This window comes from Caretta caretta, chromosome 2, assembly GCF_965140235.1.
Source record: "Caretta caretta isolate rCarCar2 chromosome 2, rCarCar1.hap1, whole genome shotgun sequence".
Classification (NCBI taxonomy): domain Eukaryota; kingdom Metazoa; phylum Chordata; order Testudines; family Cheloniidae; genus Caretta; species Caretta caretta.
The window spans coordinates 228,154,707-228,178,600 of record NC_134207.1 but is presented as its reverse complement, the minus strand read 5'-3'; the positions used below and the strand labels follow the sequence as shown (position 1 = coordinate 228,178,600).

Here is a 23,894-nt window from a genome sequence, read left to right as displayed (position 1 = left end):
ACATAATTCTACATTTGTAAGTTCAACTTTCATGATAAAGAGATTGCGCTACAGTACTTGTATTAGGTGAATTGAAAAATACTGTTTTGTTTTTTACAATGCAAATGCCTGTAATCAAAAATAAATATAAAGTGAGCACTGTACACTTTGTATTCTGTGTTTTACTTGAAATCAGTATATTTGGAAACATAGAAAACATCCAAAAATATTTAAATAAATGGTATTCAATTATTGTTTCACAGTGCAATTAATAGCAATTTTTTAAAATTGCTTGACAGCCCTAGTAAATGTATACAGCAATGAACAAAGAATGTAGGCCATGCTTACATCATGGGGGTATTTATCTTGGAAGGCCATTAGTCTGAAAAAGATTTGGGGTTATGGTAGATAATGAGCTGAGTTCTCAGTGTGATGCTCCGGCCAAAAAAGTTAATGCGATTGGATGCATAAATGGGAGAATCTCAAGTAGGAGCAGAGATGTTATTCTGCCTCTGCATTGGCACTAATACAACTGCTGCTGGAATATTGTGTCCAGTTCTGGTGTCTCCAATTTATCAATATCATTCTTGAATTGTGGAGTGTTCAAAGGAGCCATGAGAATGACTGAAGGATTAGAAATAGACTCAGAGCTCTATCTATTTATCTTAACAAAGAAAAGGTTAATGGGCAAATTGATTACAATTTATAGGTATCTACATGGGAAATGAATGTGTAATAATAGATTCTTCAGTCTAGCAAAGAAATGTATAACCTGATCCATTGGTTGGATGTTGAATCTAGACATAAATTTACACCTTATTTCCATTTTCAGTTTAACAATGAAGATAATTAACTATTGGGATAACTTACCAGGGGTTGTTGTGGATTCTCCCTTACTGACCACTTTTAAATCATAATTTGATTTTTTTTTTCTAAAATATTTGCTCTGAGGCTATTTTGGGTAAGTTCTATGTCCTGTGTTATACAAGAGGCCAGACTAGTTGATCACACTGGTCCCTTCTGGCCTTGGAATCTGAATCTATGAAAGCTTTAGCAGCGATGATTTACAATACAATTCTATGAAAGCTAGAAGTGATGATTTACAATATTTTCTAGGTTACTTCTTGTATTTTAGGTAAATGAGAACCATACATGTTATAACTTGAATATCTTGATCACTTTCCTATTTTAATAAAATACATTGTGCCATCTGGTATAGAGGAACAGAACGATCTATAAAATTGATATCCTATTCTTCTGTTCTAGGTTCTCTGTGAAGACTCTGATTGATCGTTCCTGTTTTGAGACCATTGATGATTCCTCTCCTGAATTTAATAATTTTGCAGCCATTTTGGAACAGATTTTAAGTCATCGTCTGAAAGGTACATTAATAATTCTCTATTTTCCAGTTGTTATACCCTCTTTTTTTTTAAACTAAAACAATGGAGTGTGCACTATGCTCAGTGAATTTATGCTCAAAGTTTAAATGGAAACCAAGTATTGTAAGTTTTGCTGATGTAAAACTGCGGTATAGTTATGTTTCTATCAATGTCAGGTTGCTAGTAATCACATCATGTCACTTGCTCTAGAACCCATCTTCGGAGTGTCAGAGAAGATATGGCAGCTAGTACATGCAGCCAGATCAGGAGAACTAATACTAGAAGCTTTTCTGTGACATGTGTATGCAAAAGGATTTTCAGTTTGTTTTGAATGTTTATGTCCATCAGTACAATCCAAGTCTTGAATGTCCCTGGCTAGTCTCATGCCTAATGAACATCCCAAAAGTTATCCTACAGAGCTGCAATTTCCATGTGGGAAATCCCTTTTCTAAATAGATATTGAATAGTTCAAAGTTTCATTATTTGCTTTCCATGTAGTGGTCATGTGATTGTGACTGCGTGTATAAACCCACATTGGCACAGGAGGGTTTCAGGAGCGGTTCTGGGCCCAGGAGATTCTGCTTCTCTGCACCTGCAGTCTTCTCTAGCTGGAGGAGAAGCTTTTAAAAGGGAGCCAGACAGCTCAGAATAGGAAAACAGGAAATCTATCCTGAGAACTCCTGAGCAAGGGCACAAAGAAGCCCTTATTGCAAGGGAAGGGCTAGTAAGCAGCAGGAGAAGGTCCAGGGTGGAGACCCAGGTGAGAGGTAGCTACAAACTTTCTTTTTTGGGCTCGGGGTTGAGTCCTGTGCCGGGAGCTTGACTATAGTCAGGCTCCTATCAGGGACTGTTGCTTGCCAGAAACCGTGGATAGAGGGAGAGTGTGACAGACCCTGAACGGGGTGCAGCCCAGGAACTTGGATCAGGGTGCAGCTGGGGCTAGTGTGCAAGAAATGAGACTACTAGCTGAGCTGAACTGGGCTGAAAATTCAGTTGTTTTATTATTTTCTATTGGACTTTAAGGGAAATACTTTGAGGCCCTGTGAGAAGAAAGTAGTAGGAAGTGGCCCAGGAAGGCAGCCCCAAAGTACTCCAGAGTGTTTGCTATTATTGCCTCTTGTCGGGCCTTGGGTTGGCATCTGGTGGAGGCAGAGGGCCTGGGCTCTCCTACCAACCACCCTTTGTGTAGAAGGGGCATAAACCTCTCTCTTCCCTCCTCCCACACCCGTCCTTGGAGAAAGAAGAAGATAGAGACACTGTAAGCACTCCTGCAGTTGTGTATAACAAGGATGTATTGAATAAATGTAAAAGGACCTGTGGAAGTATTGAGTCTTCATGCTACAAAGAGACAAACCATATTTTTGCAGAAGCGAAATAAGTGTTTACGCTATCTGAAGGACAGTAGAACCTTTCTATAGATACAGAAAGGGTTTCTGGTTCTCATAAAATGAATCATGACTATGAGTCACGCTTAGGGTTGCCAGGCATCTGGTTTTTGATCGGAACGCCCAGTCAAAAAGGGACCCTGGTGTCTGACCGGGCCACTAAAAGTCTGGTTGGTGGTGAAGTGGGGCTAAGGCAGGCTCTTTGGCTCTGCGCAGCTCCCAGAAATGGCTGACATGTCCCCCTCCTAGGTGCAGGGGCGGCCATGAAGGCTCCATGCGTTCCCCTTGCCCTGAGCACCGGGTACCTGTGGGAGAGGGCAGCACTCAGAGCTGCCTGGCTCTACATCCACCTAAGAGCCGCAGGGACATACTGTCGCTTATGGGAGCTGCCTGAGATAAGTGCTGCCCAGAGCCTGCACTCCCTCCCTTGTCTCCGCAGTTTTCCCAGAAGACCAAGTTGTGGTGGTGAAATAACATTTTCAATTACTTTAATTTACTTAATATTTCAAAATATTTTATTGGTGACTGCAACTTCAAAAATTGTGTTCTTGTTCAGTGATGGTTTTTAAACATTGTGAACTGTATAAGAATTGGATTTCTAGGTGGTCAAGATACAGTGATAGAAATTCTACATGTATACAGCACATCCAGGTGAAATGATAATACTATAAAGCAGTGAATTTCATATTCCATCTAATTCATAAATGTACTAAGTCAATAAGAAGATGCTTATTTACCTTTCCTTGTGAGGTTATCTTGCTGTCACTGCATCAGTCAGTCATGGCTTTTATAATTGGGTGGCTCTGCACTAAAAATGAAGATGCCTGTTCTAGTGATAAAGAACGTTTAATTGCACTTTTCATTTTGAAGGTATCATTTTTAGTCTGATTGAAGTAAATGAGGGAAATTAGCAGTTGTCTTATAAGTGGACAGGTTCTTGCTTCCACCAGTTTTTCTTAAGCACACCAAGGTAAACGCTCCCAGAGGATTCCTGGTGGTTCTATGGAACATGAAGGCACAGTTCCCTTTTTCTCCTGAGCCATCCTGCAAAATCTGGCTCCACCTGGCCCTCTTTACCACCCATCTACTCCCACACCTCCTAACTGCCATCAGACACAACTAAGCTGTTTGCGAGCTTCAGGGTAGCAAGATTGAAAAAGGACGAGACTGTCTCCCTCCCCCTTGGACAAAATGGCTGCCGAGGAGGAGAGTGGAGCTGTTATGGCCCTATTTAAAAGGATTGGAGATGACACAATTGAAATTAAATCCACCATGTTGACAATACAAGCTCCAATTGCATCTATTGATTCTTCAAATAGATCAAATAGGAGGTATGCAGACTCAGATTTAGCAGAATGTTATCAATTCCCTGAAAGCAATGAAGTCCTAAAAAGTGATCATAGTGTACTAATTTGAGAATGGTGAGGTTCGTAGAAGGGGCTCCTTGCAGAGATACCGGATTTACCGAAGGATTATGCCTTTGATATAGAAAGGGCACAGAAACTTTACCTCTAAACTTGCCCTTGATGCTAAAACAAAATCCATTATTATTCATTTCCTTTTTACTTTTCCAATTTACTTTTAAAGAGTTTGTTATGCAGAAACCTAGGGAGGAGAAAACTCCGGTGGGGTGCTTCTAATTCTAAGATCATGATTTTTCAGGACCTTGCTAAAGATGTGGAATGCAGGACTGCCTTTAATAATGCAAGGAAAATGACTAGGTGAAAAGGCCTTAAAAATACTATGACGTTTCCAGTCTTGTTCCATGTAAAGTACAGAGAAGAAACTCATGTTTTTCAAAAGCCTCAGGAGGCAGAAAACTTCCTTAAAGGTCTCCTTGTCCTATATGCTGTCCGTTATATGTTCCTGTTTTTTAAAAAAATAGATTTGAGATTCCCCAATCAATTCCTAACAGTATGAAATAACGGCCTGCAGATTAAACTCCTCTCCCTATTCTCCCCTTTCATTTTTGCTGTTAGAATTTTGAAATTTGCCTTAGTAGAAATTTGCCTTAGTATCTCCTTAGCTTTCTGTGTGGCCAAGATGAAACTCTGTTGCTCTTCTGTGGGATAATTCACTAGGCAGTACAATCCAATTCAAATCTGTTTATCCTTTGAGTTCTTTCTGGGTGGTAAAATAATCTGCTTCAACTGTTCACCAAAGGGGGTTGCTGCCTTAGAAGGACTCTGGGGTCTTTGGTCTTAGCCTGCACTTCTTTTGGAAGCTGTGGGAAAGTGCAGTGCCCTCTGGAAGTAAAATCGGGCACCGACTCTGTGAGAACTCCACTGCCTCAAGATTGAATGCTACCTAAATCCTGGAATGGAAAGCACTTCTAGGCTCTGATATTGTTTTTTCACTGGTACTAGGACCACATACTTGTTCTCTGGCCAACTATGTGGTGTGGCTGCATTAGCTGAAGGAACAGATCCTCTGGTATGGATTTATTCCCTGGCAGTGCTTTTGGAAAGACTTAAGATATTGCTGAATTGATACCCCGTAGTCATAATGTAGAGTACATTTGAAGTCTTTCTGTGCATAATTCTGACTGCTTTGTTCTGCATGGCCTTTAAATGTATCCACTTTACCTTCTCCTACTCCCCTTCACTTTTTTCTTTCCTTTTTAAGAGGAAGTAGAGGAGGGGACTACGGGCCAGTGTTGACAGGATATTGGAGGTTAACAAAGTATTTATGCTGCACACTCCAAATGGACTTATGAATTAGGGTTATTATATCTTATGATGTTAATATATTTGCTGGATCCAGTTCTTGTTCTGGTATGACTATAAGGGTTGTAGATGGTCTTTGGAAGGGTTGAGTGCATGGTCTGGTACATTTATCCACTGAACCCTTTCAGTTAATGGATTCCCTGCGTATACTCCGCCCCTCCTCTTTCCAGCAATGAGGAGGAGGAGGAAGAGGAGGCAGGGATGTACATCCCTCACCATTCCTCACCCAAACCTGGACCCTTGCAGCACCTGGATGGAAGAGGCTAGATGGATGGAAGAGGCTGGCAGGCTCCACAATGAGTGCCTCATCCCACCAAACTGGGCATACTGGGACCCATGGGCATTATACAGGGACCAGAACATCAGGCCCCCTCAACCCACCCAGGTCCAGAACAACACAATCACCTTTGCCACCTGCCCCAGCTTCCTCAGAAACGCTGGAGGAGGAAGTAGGAGAACCTGAAGATGAGCCTGAGGGCGATACCCTCCCACCTACCAATATCTCCTTTTGTCACCAGATGAAACAATAATGCTGCTCCCCACCCCCATATCTGGAGGTGACTTCAAATCCTTTCAAGATCTGTTTAAATGGGTAGCTGACTCCCTTGACACTGGAGACACGGAGCTACCAGAGACGCAGCATAAACTGACTGACAGATATACTCGAGCTTCTCCATCCGCTAAGGTTGCACTACCCATTAATGCAGCAATTATGGACCCTGCAGAAATTGTCTGGCAGACACCAGCCACAGCTTCGCCCTCTTGTAAGAGATCTGAGAACAAGTACTATGCACTGGCTAAGGGGGCTGAGTTTTTGTTCACCCACCCTACCCCAAACTCATTGGTGGTAGAAGTGGTTAATCAAAGGGGGAAACAACATCCGCTAAGAACCACCCCTTATGATAAGGACTGGAAAAGGCTAGAACTTTTCAGAAGGAAAGTCTACTCGTCGGCTACCTTCCAATTCCACATAGCCAACTACTCAGCCTTACTAGCCAAATACACGCACAACATGTTTTCTCACATGTCAACTTTTATTGAACATCTTTGAGAAGACAAAAAGGAGCAATACAAGGCCAACATTGCAGAAGTTTCCCTCATTGCCAGAACGGCCCTTCAGACTTCTCTCAATTCTGCTAACACGGTGGTATGATCCATTGCTATGTCCATAGTCCTGATTAGGGCTTCCAGACTCTATCTTTCTCTGTTTCCCAGGGAAGTTCAAGCAACCATAGAGAACCTACTTTTTGAAGGCCAAAAATTGTTTGCAGAGAGCACGGACGTTTCGTTGCACACCTTGAAGGACTTCCGAGCAACATTAAAGGCACTTGGAATCTATTTCCCTGCAAACAAAAAGAAACTGGGTCGATTCTATAATCAGCGATTCTGGGCTGCCCCATACACCCAAACTCAAAGACACTACGACCAGCGCAACAAACAGAGACAGACAAAACCACGACAAACACAAGATCAGTCGTCTGTCTCAACCATCCACTCCGAGGCAAATGTTTTGAAGTGTTGGTCGAGGACAAGAAAACGCCACATTCTCCAATCCCAGAGTTCCATCCAATCTTCAGCCCATTTGGGGACAGTCTATCACCATTCTACCCAGTCTGGAAAACCATCACCATGGACAAATGGGTTCTGGAAATTATCCAGAAGGGCTTTATCTCTTTTCCATTTACTCACTCCCCTTCCCCATCCCTCTTCAGGGAGCACTCTCGCGTGCACCTGCTAGAGTAGGAAGTAAATCATCTGGAACTTGTACCAGCTCAACACCGTGGCAGAGGGTTTTATTCACATTACTTTTTCACTCAGAAGAAAACAGGTGGATGGAGTCCCATTCTTGACTTGCAAAAACTAAAGTTCATGAGAACACAGCCTTTCAAAATGGTGACTCTAGCAACTATAATTCTGGCATTGGAGAAAGGAGATTAGCGCTCTGCCCTTGACCTATAAGACGCTGACTTTCATGTTACCATTCACCTGGTGCACAGGTGTTTCCTGCGATTCATTCTAGGGAACTTGTTTTACCAGTACAGAGTGCTCCCCTTCGGCCTGTCCACCACCCCAAGGGTGTTTTTCCGAAGTTCTTGCCATCGCATTAGCACACCTTTGCAGACAGGGTGTGATAATCTTTCCCTTCTTAGACAACTATCTTCTGAAAGCACCAATATACCAGGCAGCAATCTACACCACTACAACTCTGTTTATGAACCTAGGGTTACAAATCATCCTTCAGAAATCCACTCTGACGCCCACCCAACAGTTGGACTTTATAGGGGCATACCTCGACTGCCTCACAGCAACAGCACGAATACCCCAACAATGCTTTCTTACCTTAACAAATATAATTACAACAGTAAGAGAGAGCCCACAAACATACCCCAGAACATGCCAACTACTCCTGGGGCACAGGGTGGCAATGACATTTGTCGTGAAACATGCCAGGCTCCATATGAGATGCCTACAGGCCTGGCTCTACACTTATCTATATTCCACACATGCACTCACTTAACAGACTTCTTATAATGCCCAGCAGGGTGAAAGACATGCTCACATGGTGGACACAACATACAAACGTTTGCTCCAGTGTCCCCTTCCAACAAAAACCTCCAACTGTAACAGTCACCACAGACGCCTCTCTGGTGGGATGGGGGGAACATTTGTGTGACAATACCATCCAAGGTTGCTGGTCCCCAGAGGAGTCCAATTTCTACATAAATCTACTGGAGCTAAGTGCAGTCCGAAACACCTGACAGCACTTTCTCCCTCTGATCCACAACAGGACTGTCCAGATTCTCATGGACAACTTGGCAACTATGTTTTATGTAAATCGTCAAGGAGGGGCCCGATCTTATCCCTTCTGTGCAGAAGCAGTCCTCTGGCAGTAGTGCATCTCCAACAACATAGCATCCTACCTGCCTGGTTGCCAGGATGCGACAGCAGACCAACTAAGCAGGAACTTTTCACAAATCCACAAGTGGGAGATGGATTCCGGAATAAAAACTATATTCAGACAATGGGGATTTCCCTAAATAGATCTCTTTGCAATGGCCCACAATGCCAAGTGCCCGCAATACTGCTCCCTGGTCGGACTGGAGCATGACTCTGGGAGATGCCTTCCTTGTGATATGGGAGGCCCCGTTGCTGTATGCCTTTCCCCCCTCTATTGATCTGTGTCCTTCACAAGATCAAGCAAGACAAATCCAGGGTCATCTTTATTGCACCAACATAGCTCAGACCACCATGGTTTTGATACCTGAAGCAGACAGCTGTGAGACCACCATGAACCCTTCCCTTTGTGCCTCATCTGCTGATGCAGAATGCCTCCGTCACCCCAGCATTTCAGTACTCCATCTCAAGGCCTGGCTAATCCATAGATGACAGGACTACAGAGAGAATGTTCTAAGGAAGTACAAGATATACTACTGAACAGTCAGCAGCTGACCACACAAATGACATACTTGCGCAAGTGGAAATGATTCTGTACTTGATGCTACGACAAGCAGATTTTTCCACAGTTGGCCCGACTACCCATAATCCTTGACTACATATTGACACTAACAAAATCGGGCCTATCTACTAGGTTGCTCAGAGCACGTCTAGCAGCCATCACCTCCTTCCACTCTAAGGTGGACGGAGTAACTATCTTAACTCACCCACTGACTGAACGCTTCCTTAAGGACCTAGAGAACACTTATCCCACATTATGGGACCCGACCCCCATGTGGGATCTCAATCTTATTCTCCATGGCCTCATTGGCAAACCCTTTGAACCACTAGCAACCTGCTCATTGTTGCACCTATCCATGAAGGTCACCTTCCTAGCAGCTATCACATCTGCAAGAAGCCTCCCTTCACATGCTGGACGTCCGCAGAGCGCTAGCGTTCTATACAGAAAGAACAAAAACATTTAGAAAATCCTCCAGACTGTTTTTGTATCCACAATAGAACGTTCCCAGGGTCAAATCATGTCCAAGCTGAGACTATCTAAATGGATATCTATAGCTTTAACTTAATTGGATACATGCAATCTGCACATGCTCCACCAGAGTGCTATCCACATCTGTAGCCTTTCTCAATAATGTACCCATCACAGACTTTTGTAAAGCAGCTACCTGGGCATTCACCCCTACTTTTACCAAACACATTAGAACAACAATCAGCTGCAGATGCGCAGTTTGGACTCCTGGCGCGCTCCACAGTACATTAATAAACTCCAAAGCCCCTCCCCTCCACTGGGGGGCACTGCTCTACAGTCACTAAAGTGGAGCACCCACAGGGACACTCCTCAAAGAAGAAGAGAAGATTACTCACCTTGTGCAGTAACTGAGGTTCTTTGAGATGGTTGTCCCTGTGGGTGCTCCACTACTCCCATCCTTCCCTTTACTTTGGAGTTTCATGTCAATCCTCTGGGGTAGAGAAGAAACTGGGGGATGGTTGGCTGCGCATGCGGGGTAACCACTTGGAGCAGCATGGCCAACTGGGGCACTGCTGCTACAAATCTGACACCTAAAGTGGAGCACCCACAGGGACAACCTTCTTAAAGAACCTCAGTTACTGCCCAAGGTGAGTAACCTTCTCTTACTGCCCCTTATACCTTCAGTTGGAAGCATGAGGAGAGCTACGGCACATGTGCAGACCAACGGACCCTGCTTTGAACAATTTCCAGACTCTGGCACGAGGCACGTATGCGTACCAATATGTGGAATACAGATAGGGACCACACATCTCGAAGAACCTCCATTTACAATAAGAAACCGCCACTTCTGTAGAGCCGTGCTTATAACCAAATGACTTATATTGCTTAGATGGAAGAACAGACTGCCTCCAGGTATAAAAGCTTGGCTTAGCAACTTGGTTGACCTAGTGAGTAACATTTTGGAGAAGGACCTCCGACAAACTTGAAAAGATTTGGTCGAACTCTTTAGAAACCTTTGATTTATTCCTAGCAGATGGAAATTGGAAACCAAGACATCGCTCTTTTTTCCTTTCCCTCTCTTCCCATTCCTTTTTGTTGTTCTTTTGTCTTTCTCTGTTCTCCCCTTATTTTTTTGGGGGGAAAACATTTCAATTAAAAATATATAATTTTTTAAAAAACAAAATTAACCACTGTGCGAAATATCTTTGCTTCCATTTTACAATATTATGGCAGAGTAATTACCTTTTCTTTAAAGTTTGCCTAATCCAGTATAGCACCTCTGCCTATAAACTGACGCCAGTGTTTTTGCTATTGGTGCTTGGGGGTTGCATGTGTTGAGCAAAACTGAAACGTGAGTGGTCTGGTTTTAGATTCTCAAATTTCTCTAACTTGGGTGCCTAAATTTAAATTTGCTTTCTGTCTTGTATACAGTAATTAAGATCTTATCCTTGTAAACTTGAAATATGCTGTTAGAATGGATAAAGATTTCAACTTTTGTGGGATCTCCTGTTTCCTGTGCAAGAAATGATCTTGTCAACGTGAGTTTGTTTAAATGTAATTTATTGGGTAAAACTGAGAATAAAGCACATTTGACTTTGGTTTTGAGAAAAGAGTAAAACCTCTTAGGTGTGTTGTCATTTAAGATCTTCTAGTCAAAGTGTGGTAAAACAATCTGAATATTTTAGTGCAGTTTTCCAAACGATTGTCCATGGAGTACTTGACGATGGCCTTCAGATGGCTGGCTGGCCACATGGTGATCTCCTCTTTTTCCAGGTGTTAAATCATATGAAAGACAAATGGCAAAGTAATATTAGGAAAATATTTCAAGTAAGCATTTGCTAGAGTTGCCATAGAGAGGTTTTGTGAATGCTGTGATAAATGAAAGGCAGGGGTAGCTCCCTTTTATGGACACCCAGCCAGCCAGTTAGCTATAAAATCTCTCTTAGTAGTTGTTCTCTACTTGTTTTACCAATAAAGGGTTAAAAAGTCTCCCTGCATAGGTTCAAGGAAGGGAGTGGGCACCTGACCAAAAGAGCCAATGGGAAGGCTAGAACTTTTTAAAATTGGGAAAAAACTTCCCCTTTGTCTGTTGCTCTCCCGGAGAGAAGGGACAGAGCAGCTATGCTGTAAGAAGCTTTGGGCCAGGTATGAAAAATCATCAGAATCCTACCTAGAAACTACTCACTTGAAACCCCCAGATATGTAAGTAGATCAGGAAATGTCTAGGATGACGCAGTTTGGTTTATCTCTTTTTATTTCTTTATGGCTTTTGGACTCCTCTGTTCTAACCCCAAATGCTTTTGTTTTGCTTATTACCTTTAAGCTGGACCTCAAGAAGGTTATTCTTGATGCTTAATTCTTGTAAGTGGGGTTTTTAAATCTAGCAATAGCCCGAGTTTTCAAATGTATTTTTTTCTTTTTTGGTTTTAATAAAATTTACCGTTTTTAAGAACAGGATTGGATTTTGTGTCCTAAGAGGTTTGTGCACATGTTTAACTAGCTGGTGGCAACAGCTGATTTCCTTTGTTTTCTTTCTCCGCTCTTCCATGGAGGGGGTTGAAAGGGCTTGAGGGTACCCTACAGGAAGGAATTCCCAAGTGTGCCTTCCTGGATTCTCAAAGGGGTTTTTGCACTTGGGTGGTAGCAGCATCTACCTATCCAAGATCAGAGAAAAGCTGTAACCTTGGGAGTTTAATACAAGCCTGGAGTGGCCAGTATTAATTTTTAGAATCCTTACGGGCCCCCATCCTCTGCACTCAAAGTGCTAGAGTGGGGAATCAGTCTTGACTAATGCAAATGGCAATGGAGATGGTCATCACAAAAAAGAAGAGGTGAATGATGAGAATTTATATATTAAGATATGGTCCACACCATGAAAGAGTTGCTACTAGGGCTGTCAAGCGATTAATTGCACTGTTAAACAATAACAGAATATCATTTATTTAAATATTTTTGGATGTTTTCTACATTTTCAAATATATTGATTTCAATTACAACACAGAATACAAAGCGCGCAGTGCTCACTTTATATATTTTTGATTACAAATATTTACACTGTAAAAAACAAATGACATAGTATATTTTAATTCACCTAATAGAAGTACTGTAGTACAATCTCTTTATAATGAAAATTGAACTTACAAATGTAGAATTATGTACAAAAAACAACTGCATTGAAAAATAAAACAATGTAAAACTTTAGAACCTACAAGTCCAGTCAGTGCTACTTCAACCAGTCACTCAGACAAACAAGTTTGCAGGAGATACTGCTGCCCACTTATTGTTTACAATGTTGCCTGAAAGTGAGAACAGGCGTTCTCACGGCACTGTCGTAGCCGGCATTGCAAGATCTTTACATGCTAGATTCGCGAAGATTCATATGTCACTTCATGCTTCAACCACCATTCCAGAATACATGCATCTTTGCTGATGACGAGTTCTGCTCAATAACAATCCAAAGCCTAGAGGACCGACGCCTGTTCATTTTCATCATCTGAGTCAGATGCCAACAGCAGAAGGTTGATTTTCTTTTTTGGTGGTTCGGGTTCTGTAGTTTCCCCACTGGAGTGTTGCTCTTTTAAGATTTCTGAAAGTATGCTGCACACTTCGTCCCCCTCAGATTTTGGAAGGCACTTCAGATTCTTAAAAGTTGGGTCGAGTATTGTAGCTATCTTTAGAAATCTCACATTGGAACCTTCTTTGTGTTTTGTCAAATCTGCAGTGAAAGTGTTCTTAAAATGAAGAACGTGCAGGGTGATAATCTGAGACTGCTATAACATGAAATATATGGCAGAATGTGGATAAAACAGAGCAGGAGACCTACAATTCTCCCCCAAGGAATTCAGTCACAAATGTAATTAATGCATTATTTTTTTAACGAGCATCATCAGTGTAGAAGCATGTCCTCTGGAGTGGTGGCCAAAGCATGAAAGGGCACGTGAATGTTTAGTGTATCTGGCAAGTAAATACCTTGCAATGCCGGCTACAAAAGTGCCATGCGAACGCCTGTTCTCACTTTCAGGTGACATTGTAAATAAGAAGCAGCCAGCAGTATCTCCTGTAAATGTAACCTAACTTGTTAGTCTTAGAAATTGGCTGAACAAGAAGTAGGACTGACTAGACTTGTAGGCTCTAAAGTTTTACATTGTTTTGTTTTTGAATGTAGTTATGTAACAAAAAAATTCTACATTTGTAAGTTACACTTTCATGATAGAGATTGCACTACAGTACTTGTATAAGGTGAATTGAAAAATACTGTGTCCTTTTTACAGTACAAATATTTGTAATGAAAAATATAAAGTGAGCACTGTACACTTTGTATTCTGTGTTGTAATAGAAATCAAATGTAGAAAAACATCCAGAAATATTTAAAAAAATGAATCGCAATTAATCCCACTGTTAAACAATAGAATACCGATAGGAATTTATTAATCACAGCTATTTTTTTTGAGTTAACTGCTATTGACAGCCCTAGTTGCTACCTACTGTTTTAGAGATTGGGTTCAATGTTTTTTTCTTTGTAGTAGGTATTTAACAAGGGCACAATTGAATTAGAAATGTGCATATTATTCCAGACCTTTGTTTTACATTCTTGGGGCATGAATTGTCTTATGGTTTTGTGTTTGTACAGCAATGGACCCCTGACTAGGGTTTCTACATGTTGTTGGTACAAACAATTCTCCTCCTCCTTCCCTTCTGATGTTTAATGCTATGCTCCTTGAACTTGAACCATGGAGCCTTGTTGATTCTGGCATATTTAGCTTGTGTTGGTGCTGTTGGCACTAGGTGCCTTCTTTCAAATCCCCTAGAACTATGTTGTGCAATACCATTCTGCTGTACAATTGTCTACAGAGTAACGTCATAAGACTTTCCAAAAACTCGGTGTAATCTTGGAATGTTTTAAAAATAAGATGCACTGATCAGATCTTCAGCATATTATTGGTATGGATCATCCCTCCATGGGATTACATTATTTCTGCTTTGTAGAGAGCTCCAACTGGGTGTTCAGATTGTTGGGGCCAAATTTATACCCTATTGCATTACTGAACACTTGGGTCCCAATGTTATAAGGAAATATAGTTTCAACCTTCACTTATCTCACTTTACAGACTTGAGGTTAGAACCTGTATACCCACCTTTGGTGCTTTTTTCATTTTCTTAACAACCAACACCCAAAATCCTAATCTGTGCAAGTACATATTGAAGCTCTGTTAGTGATAGTATAGTTTTATTAGTGAGTGATTAGTTTTTAGATTTAGTTCCTTGTTGGTGCATGGTCTCCATGGCTGTCTTTAGTTTTGTGTGTAAGTTTCTTGATCCTGTTCTACAGTCAATTATTATTCTCATTGTGATCAACATAACTGATCCCAGCAAGTCTGGATTCAAATGGTGCACATCATGGAGGGGAAAGATGCCCATCACCAACTAATATTTCCAGTGCCTGAGTGAAGGCCTTACTCCTTGAACATACTGCCCCATTCTAAAGAGCCTAGTTATTTAAAAGCCAAAGTCCTGATGTCCTTGAAGACTGGTTATGAAAAATCCTCAAGACTGAAAAATGGAGAAGAAATGAAGGTGAGTCAAGCTCAGCCCCAACTACTTCCTCATCATAGAGGAAGAGGCACATCTGTAAGTGGAAACTTTGTGTGAATGATTTATGTTCCCATCATCAACATCAATACAGTCTCATGCAGCAAAGTATTTAGAGTGCTGGTTGCCCTTTCACCCTTTCCTACAGGTCAAGGGAGGAACAGAGGTCTGCTTTCCTTGAGATCTCGGAGCATACTAGACTCAGCTAGCCCACGTCCTCCCTCCTCACTTCCTTCCTGTGTCATCTTTTATACACCTCAACTAATGGCTACTTTTCATTAGCCCTCCCAGCCTGATAGATGATTATCCCCAGTCACTTTTCTCCACGAGAACTGCTGCCTAAGTGATCAGAGTGCTAGCTCACCTGTTTGCTTTGAGCACTCTGTCACAATGCCTTAGTTGGGAATCTTCTATATGTGTGGTATCAGAAAAATGGAGGTTGCCTTGCCACTGAGGCTTTGGGCCTGAATGTTCTCTCTGCCTTGTTTCCCTGTATAAGGGCCTTTTGCAGCCTTGTTGTGAGTCTTTGGCCTGTGAGGCTGTTATATGGCTTTCTAAGACTGATACAGATGGCTTATCTAGCTATGGTTTTCCTATGACATTTTTCCTTGTGCTGCTTTCTCTCCAAAGTACCCTATGTTGGGGCACTTCTTCCTTATTGAGCATGGCATGGGTAGATTTAGGGATGCCTTGGGGCTGGATCCAGTTTTCTAGAAGATTTGGCTGCTACTTCACCCCTTGGATCAGTTTCTAGTCACCCATCAGCTTTAGGCGAACATCCATTACCTGTGTTTCATGCATGTTTTAGAGTAGACTCTTCTGCCGAGTATATGGAGAAGGGTGACCAGTCTTCCAGTTAGGGTGCTGGACTGGGACTTGGGAGATCTTAGTTTATTCCAAGTTCCATAAACAGCTATGGGGTTGCATGGAGATCATAACGCATAAGATAAGGGTATTTTTATATATATAATTTTGCAATTTACCTTTTAATACTCTATAAATTACTTAAATAATTTATACTTTTTTCCTAAATTTTATGTGAAGAACATTGTGTATAGGCTGACATTTGAGTAGCATAATTACTATCTGCTGTCATGCTGTCAGAGGAAGAGAGATTTCACACAGTTGGGTAGAAATATAATTGTCAAAGTGACAAAGAATGTTGGAGTAATTACCCACTTGACAATGCAGGGAACTCTTTGTATAACTTTTTCTAATTTCAGTGATTTACTGAACAAAAATTCTCATCAAATATCCTTTTGAACAATGACTTGATGTATAAGTATATATGGCGTGTGTGTCTTTATATACGTACATCATGAAATTTCACACTAGAGGGCCTTTCTTTCTTCCTCTGAGCTCTGAGAGAATTTTGGACTCCTTTTTATTCCCCCTTTCTCTTTTTCTAATTTGTCACCTTTCAGTATTTAGCAGAGCTTTGGAGATGTGGGTCTGGAGAGGATTGCTTTATTGAGTCCAAGAAAGCAAAGTATCTGAAGACTCTTGGAATCCTAGAAGATTAGGGTTGGAAGAGACCTCAGCAGGTTGTTTAGTCCAACCTCCTGCTCAAAATAGGAACAACCTCAAATAAATCATCCCAGCCAGGGCTTTGTCAAGCCGGGCCTTAATATCCTCTAAGGATGGAGATTCCACTACTTCCCTAGGTAACCCATTCCAGTGCTTCACCACTCTCCTAGTGAAATAGTTTTTCCTAATAGCTGACCTCCCCCACTGCAACTTCAGTCCATTGCTCCTTGTTCTGTCATCTGCCACCACTGAGAACGTCCTAGCTCTGTCCTCTGGGTTGAAGGCTTCTATCAAATCCCCCCCTCCCTCTGCTCTTCTGCAGACTAAATAAGCCCAGTTCCTTCAGCCTCTCCTCATAAGTCATGTGCCCCAGCTCCCTAATAATTTTCATTGCCCTCTGCTGGACTCTCTCCAGTTTGTCCACATCTTTTCTGCAGTGAGAGGTCCAAAACTGGACGCAGTACTCCAGATGTGGCCTCACCAGTGCCAAATAGAGGGGGAATAATCACTTTCCTTGATCTGCTGGCAGTGCTCCTACTAATGAAGCCCAACATGCCATTAGCCTTCTTGGCAACAAAGGTACACTGTTGACTCCTGTCCAGCTTCTCATCCACTATAATCCCAGGTCCTTTCCTGCAGAACTGCTGCTTAGCCAGTCAGTCCCGAGCCTGTGGCAGTGCATGGGATTCTTCCTTCCGAAGTTCAGGACTCTGCACTTGTCCTTGTTGAACCTCATCAGATTTCTTTTGTCCCAATCCTCCAATCTGTCTAGGTCACTCTTGATCCTGTATTTACCTCTCCCCCAGTTTAGTTTCATCCGCAAACTTGCTGAGGGTGCAATCCATCCCATCATCCAGATCATTAATGAAGATTTTGAAAGTTACCGGCTCCAGGACTGATCCCTGGGGTATTCCACTTGATATCGGCTGCCAACTAGACATCGAGACATTGATCACTGTCCATTGAGCCGGACAATCTAGCCAGCTTTCTATCCACCTTATAGTCCATTCATCCAATCCATACTTTTTTAACTTGCTGGCAAAAATAGTATGGGAGACTCTATCACAGGGTTTGCTAAAATCAAGGTATATCACACCCACCGCTTTTCCCCATATCCACAGAGCCAGTTATCTCCTCATAGAAGGCAATCAGGTTGGTCAGCCATTCTAAGAACTCAAGAGCCTCTTGATTTTTGGAGTCGATCATACCACAAGCCTTGGCAGTCTTCTAGCCAGATTGGAGCACATATGCAATTCCTGAAAGAGCACAGGTGACTCGTACTTCCTGATACTGGTGGGGCGCCCAGCCTGGGGCCACTGCGCTCACCCCTCCCCACCAGAGTTACATTCAGCTGCTCTCCCTGGCAGCCGGATCTGGGTGAGCAGTGGGAGGGAGCCATTTCTCACAGCGGTTGAAGATGGCTTCTCCGGGTCGCTGCTCTGTGCAGCCAGTACCAGGTTTACAATGGCATTGTGGTGCCGGGCCCACACTCAGAAGGAGACCCAGTACTTCCCTGCTTCCCCTCACCTGTGCTCTGCCCCAAGGCCCCACCCGCACTTGCTCCTCTTTGTTCCCTGCCCCCAAATGAGTGGTGGGGGGAAGCGACCAAGCGTGGGCAGAGCAGGGAGTGGGGCCATGATCCTGCCCCCGGAGCCCACAAAAGATTAATCCAGCCCTGTGTGCAGTACAGCAGCTGCCTGAGGGAGAGCCCATCTGGGGCAGCAGCGCACTCCCCTCCGGAGCCTAGCTGCCAGGGACAGGGGCTGAGCTAGCTAGAGCCCTCTTTCCCCCTTTCCCGGCTTGTTTGGTCCCTGTCCCCAGCAGCTGGGCCCAGGTTGGGACACTGCCCTAGCCAGGCTCTTTCAGGTAGCCGCCACACTGCATGGAGGAGTGACCTGGAACAGCGTGCATGAGAAGCAGCTGGGCCCATCCCTTCTGCTTCCTGCCTGGGCCCAGCTGCCAGGGACAGGGGGTGAGTATGCCAGAGGGCAGGTGCAGCAGAAGAAGGGATCACCTCTCCCTGCCTCCGTCCCGCAACAGGCCAAGCAGAAATCTGGGGCGGGAGGGGCAGTACGCATCACCACAGCAAAAGAGCATTCTTCTAAATAAAAGATAAAAATCCTCAAACCCCAAATTGTTTGCCTCCTTTTTTTCACTTTTGTAACTACCACTGTGATTATAGCTGTTTACAAACAAAAAGCTAATAAGGAATATGACTTAAAAAGTAAAAGATTGCCCAAGTTTTCAATGCTCAGTAAATAGTGTCATAACAGAATAAGGCAAAAACTTGCACTTAACAGAATTAGGCTTGGAAGGATTAGACTTTTATTGGTAAGTGTCAATAATGTTAGATTTCACCATATATATGCAAACTGACAAAAAAAATTCCATCATAATAAAAATGTATAGATAAAGTAAGAAAAATGCTGCTTGAGGATTTACTAGAGTCTAATTTAAGGGTATTTGTATTGTATATTTTGACATAGGATATTGGCAATTTGTGTGTTAAGAGTTGTACAGCTTTAACTTTTTGAATCTCAACACCTATTATCATTAAGCAATTGTCTGACCCTCTCCCCCCCCATAATTTCCTGCAGTTTTAAAATGTAAACTGAAAAAAATGCTTAAGCATATATATAGAAGCTATCAAAATTATATATAAAAAGATTGCTAAGTTTTCACGTGATGTATTGCAGAATAGGAAATTGCTAATGGTGCAGTAAAAGTTTATTATATTCTAGAGATCACTGTACATGGTTGTTTTACTTTAAAACTTGAGAGAAATAAAATCAAGATTTGACTTGTCATAAAACATTTTATTATCTCTTTGGAGGAAATATGTTATGAAATATAGGGCTTGAAAGAGTGCATCTTATTGATGGAAATGACTAATATTCTTTGAATGCCATACCTTTTGTGTGGATGAAAAAAGTAGTCTGTCGTGATTATAATGGGTGGTATAAGTGTTCCATTGCAGGCAGAATGTTGCTGGGCTGATACCTGTTATTGTGCTTTGTATTCAGAGAAAAATATGGGGGATTTTTAGTAGTCCCCTATAACTTTGTGGTTTAGAACTAGAATGAAAAGTAACTTTTCATAAAGAATGGTTAAATTTTAAAACGTCATACTGTCACTTTTGTTAATGGAGAAAGTATGGGGGGTTTTTGGTTTTTTCTCCCAGTCTTAAGCAGCATGCTTCCTCATACTTTTTTTAATAGCTTAATTGCCAGTTTGTGACCCCTGGGTAAAGCCCTAGTAAACAGGTTTGCATAGGGGCTCTGAAGGGATCAAATGGTGGAGACTTCCATCCTTATTCTTTCTCTGAATGCCAGTTCAGGAATGTGACTCCCACTATTTTAGTATTTTATCATGGGGTTCTTTCCATGTCTTAGGGGATGTCGTCATGATTAAAGACAAACAAAATAATCACACTTATGAACTGATTATTTTCTTTAAAGAAAAAACCAAAATACGAACAACAATGTTTTGTACTTACAATCTCTTTTGCATATCTCTGTGGAGAGCTTTCAGCAGATTACTCCTTTGACAGCGTTGGCTCTCCTTTTTGGGGAGGGGTGGGGTGGAAACTCATCTCGAGGTAAGTTAAGACCAAAGTGTATTCTTTCCAAAGTCAGTATTGAGTAGGGTGACCAGATAGCAAGTGTGAAAAATCAGGACGGGAGTGGGGTGGTGCCTATATAAGAGACAGCCCCAAATATTGGGACATCTGATCACCCTAGTAGTGAGTCTTGTCTCAGTATATCCTACATTCTTTTATCTATAGATGGGGACAGGATGATTTTTTTTTTTAAAGGCTGGTGAATTCTATTTGGTTTAAAAACTGTTTATAAATGGGGAGAGGTAAGTAATCTTAACTACATCCTGTGAAACACAAGAGTTTTTAACTCCGTTACCTAAAAGAAGCTATTCAAGGTAAGGTCTTGAGAGAAACAAATCAATGACTATTAAGGATCTTAAGTTCCAATTAAATCCCACTATTTCTGTTTACCAAGATTAACCCATGAATCCTCTCAAGCAATATATTATCTAAACAATCTGGTGTTTAACAAGAGAAGCTGTTAATACTTTAAATTATAATAGTATTTCAATATCCCATTGAAATTATTACAGGAACGATTTAAATGTAATCCCTTGGCTGAGCTTTTGCAAACTCCCCCTCACCAATGATGATGTATTCCAGAGGTAGTGCTGGGCTGTAATGGAGCTTCCTTTTGATGCTGTGTTATGACTACGTTTTTTTTTTTTAAGCTGCCGTGTTGCTGCTGCTGTTGCATTTAGAGATGAGACTGAGGGCTGGTCTACACTACTGCTTAAACAACGAGGAGTTGTTGTGGCACCTTAGAGACTAATAAATTTATTTGGGCATAAGTTTTCGTGGGCTATAACCCACTTCATCAGATGCATGGAGTGAGAAATACAGTAGGCAGTTATAAATATACAGCACATGAAAAGATGGGAGTTGCCTTACCAAGTTGGGGAGCCAGTACTAACTAGGCCAATTCAATCAGGGTGAATGTGGCCCATTCCCAACAGTTGACAAGAAGGTGTGAGTATCAATAGAGGGAAAACTACTTTACTTTTCGTGGTGACCCAGCAATTCCCAGTCTGTATTCCGGCCTAATTTGATGGTGTCAAGTTTGCAAATTAATTCCAGCTCAGGAGTTTCTTGTTGAAGTGTGTTTTTTTTATTTTAAGATTTTTTTTTTTGGTTGAAGAATGGCCACTTTTCAGTCTGTTGCTGAGTGTCCAGGGAGAGTAAAGTGCTCTCCTATTGGTTTTTGAGTGTTACAATTCTTGATGTCAACAATTTCCCCTCCACCATCAACCTCAGCCTGGACCAGTCCACACAAGAGATCCACTTCCTGAACACTACAGTGTAAATAAGCGATAGTCATATAAACACCACCCTATACCGGAAACCTGACCGCTGTACTTACCTACATGCCTCCACCTTTGATCCAAGACACATCACACGATCCGTTGTCTACAGCCAAGCTCCACGATACAACCACATTTGCTCCAATCCCTCAGACAGAGACACACACCAACAGGATCTCTATGAAGAGTTCTTAAAATTGCAATACCCACCTGGGAAATAAAGAAACAGACAGCCAGAAGGGTACCCAGAAGTCACCTACTACAGAACAGGCCTAGCAAAGAAAGTAACAGAACACCACTAGCCATCGCCTTCATCCCCGAACTAAAACCTCTCCAGCGCATCAAGGATCTACAACCTATCCTGGAGGACGATCCCTCACTCTCAGACCTTGGGAGACCGGCCAATCCTCGCTTACAGACAGCCCCCCACCCCCAACCTGAAGCAAATACTCACCAGCAACTACACCCCACACAACAGAAACCAATCCCTGCAACAAACCCTGTTGCCAGCTCTGTCTGCCTATCTATTCAAGGGACACCATCATAGGACCTAGCCACATCTGCCACACCATCAGGGGCTCGTTCACCTGCACATCTACCAATTTGATATATGCCATCATGTGCCAGCAATGCCCTGCCATGTACATTTGCCAAACCAAATAGTCTCTACGCAAAAGAATGAATGGACACAAATCAGACATCAAGAATTGTAACATTCAAAAACCAATAGGAAAACACTTAACTCTCACTGGTCACTCAATAACAGACCTAAAAGTGGCAATTCTTCAATTAACAGCAGGATACCAAGGGAGGAAAAATAACTTGTGTAGTGGTAATGAGAGTGGCCCATTTCAAACAGTTGACAAGAAGGTATGAGTAACAGTAGGGGGAAATTAGTATGGGGGAAATTAGGTTTAGGTTTTGTAATGACCCAACCACTCCCAGTCTTTATTCAGGCCTAATGTGATGGTGTCCAGTTTGCAAATTAATTCCAGTTCTGCAGTTTCATGTTGGAGTCTGTTTTTGTTGAAGAATTGCCACTTTTAGGTCTGTTATTGAGTGAGAGGGCGGCAGAGGGGCGTTGCTGGCACATGGTGGCATACATCACATTGGTAGATGTGCATGTGAACGAGCCCCTGATGGTGTGGCTGATGTGGTTAGGTCTTATGATGGTGTCCCTTGAAAAGATATATGGACAGAGTTGGCACCGGGGTTCGTTGCAGAGTTTGGTTCCTGGGTTAGTGTTTTTGTTGTGTGGGATGTAGTTGCTGGTGAGTATTTGCTTTAGGTTGGGGGGCTGTCTGTAAGCGAGGACTGGCCTGTCTCCCAAGGTATGGTACAGCAGCATTATCATTTATGCCAGCATAGATCATGATCCCCACTCCTGAAATGCGTTTGGGGGACCATCCTGGTGAATGTATCACTACTATCTTTCTGGTCTGTCCTTGGACTTATTAAAAAAGGCTATCTTCTGCTTCCTAGTCATACAAATCAGTGTAACATCCTCCAAAGTAATCACTGCCTAAAGAGGCTTAAAGGCAATCACTATATAGCTCTTATTTCACTGCCACCATTCACCAGTCCATTGCTTGTCATTTGCCTGACACCCACTGCCCCTGGATACTGGACCTTGTAAAGCAACAGCACATGCTGCCTGTCTAAAATCGGGACAATCACCCAACTCTGAAAATATCCCATAATTACAACAAGGTTCATCATAATAGGGTTCCTAGACACGGGGGGGGGGGGTGAAAAACGACCCATGATGACAGGTCTTCCAAGACAGGGAAGAAGCTCTGGGGGTGGTGTTCCAAAAGAGTGGGGAAAATTTATCGTTGCTGTCATGGAAACTGAACTTTATAAGAATGAGAGCTATTTGTTAAAATTCATATCTTTCACAGCTCCTGCATCTGAAATTCCAAGACCTTTCAGGACAGGCCCCTTATCTACATCTGGGCAGTTTGCCAATCTCCATGGAATAAAATGCAGGACAAGGGAAGAAATGTTTACAGATCTTCTCATCGCCTCTCAGAAAAGATCTGAAAGTACTGGAAGGATCTTTCACTGTAGGAAAAGGATAGGCAGCTGAGCAGAGACACGTGCCAACAGAACCTCACAATGACCCATAAGATCATTGACCTTTACCGGGACACTGTTGAAATGGACTCATATTCAGATACAGAATGGTCTGCTGGAGAGAGTGCCGCTATGTGTGCCTACCCAGTACAGCAAGCTCAAGCAGGACAACATCCCAGTTATGCACTAAAACGTTGGCCAACACTAGTTACTGGAACAACAGCACTTCTCTGGACATGCTTGTAACCAGAAGCCATTCCCTTCCCAAAGGCTACACCTTCCCAGGACACACACAAGAATCGCCATACTGGGTCAGACCAGTGGTTCATCTAGCCCAGTATCCTGTTTTCAGACGGGGCCAGTGCCAGATGCTTCAGAGGGAATGAAGAGAACAAGGCAATTTATCAAA

General features: G+C 42.4%; 1 protein-coding gene across 6 annotated transcripts in view; it reads left to right on the top strand.

The window, feature by feature from the left end:
* The window catches only part of RUNDC3B (RUN domain containing 3B), a 155,103-nt gene that overhangs the window by 11,669 nt on the left and 119,540 nt on the right, over positions 1-23,894 (top strand). For all 6 annotated transcript variants that reach the window (XR_012667245.1, XR_012667244.1, XR_012667246.1 and 3 more), the window contains exon 2: positions 1,246-1,361. Coding sequence is in view for 3 of the 6 variants with exons in the window: in XM_048838058.2 (XP_048694015.2) it covers positions 1,246-1,361 (116 nt within the window). In the remaining 3 variants the exon portion in view is untranslated. The remainder of the gene's footprint in view (positions 1-1,245; positions 1,362-23,894) is intronic.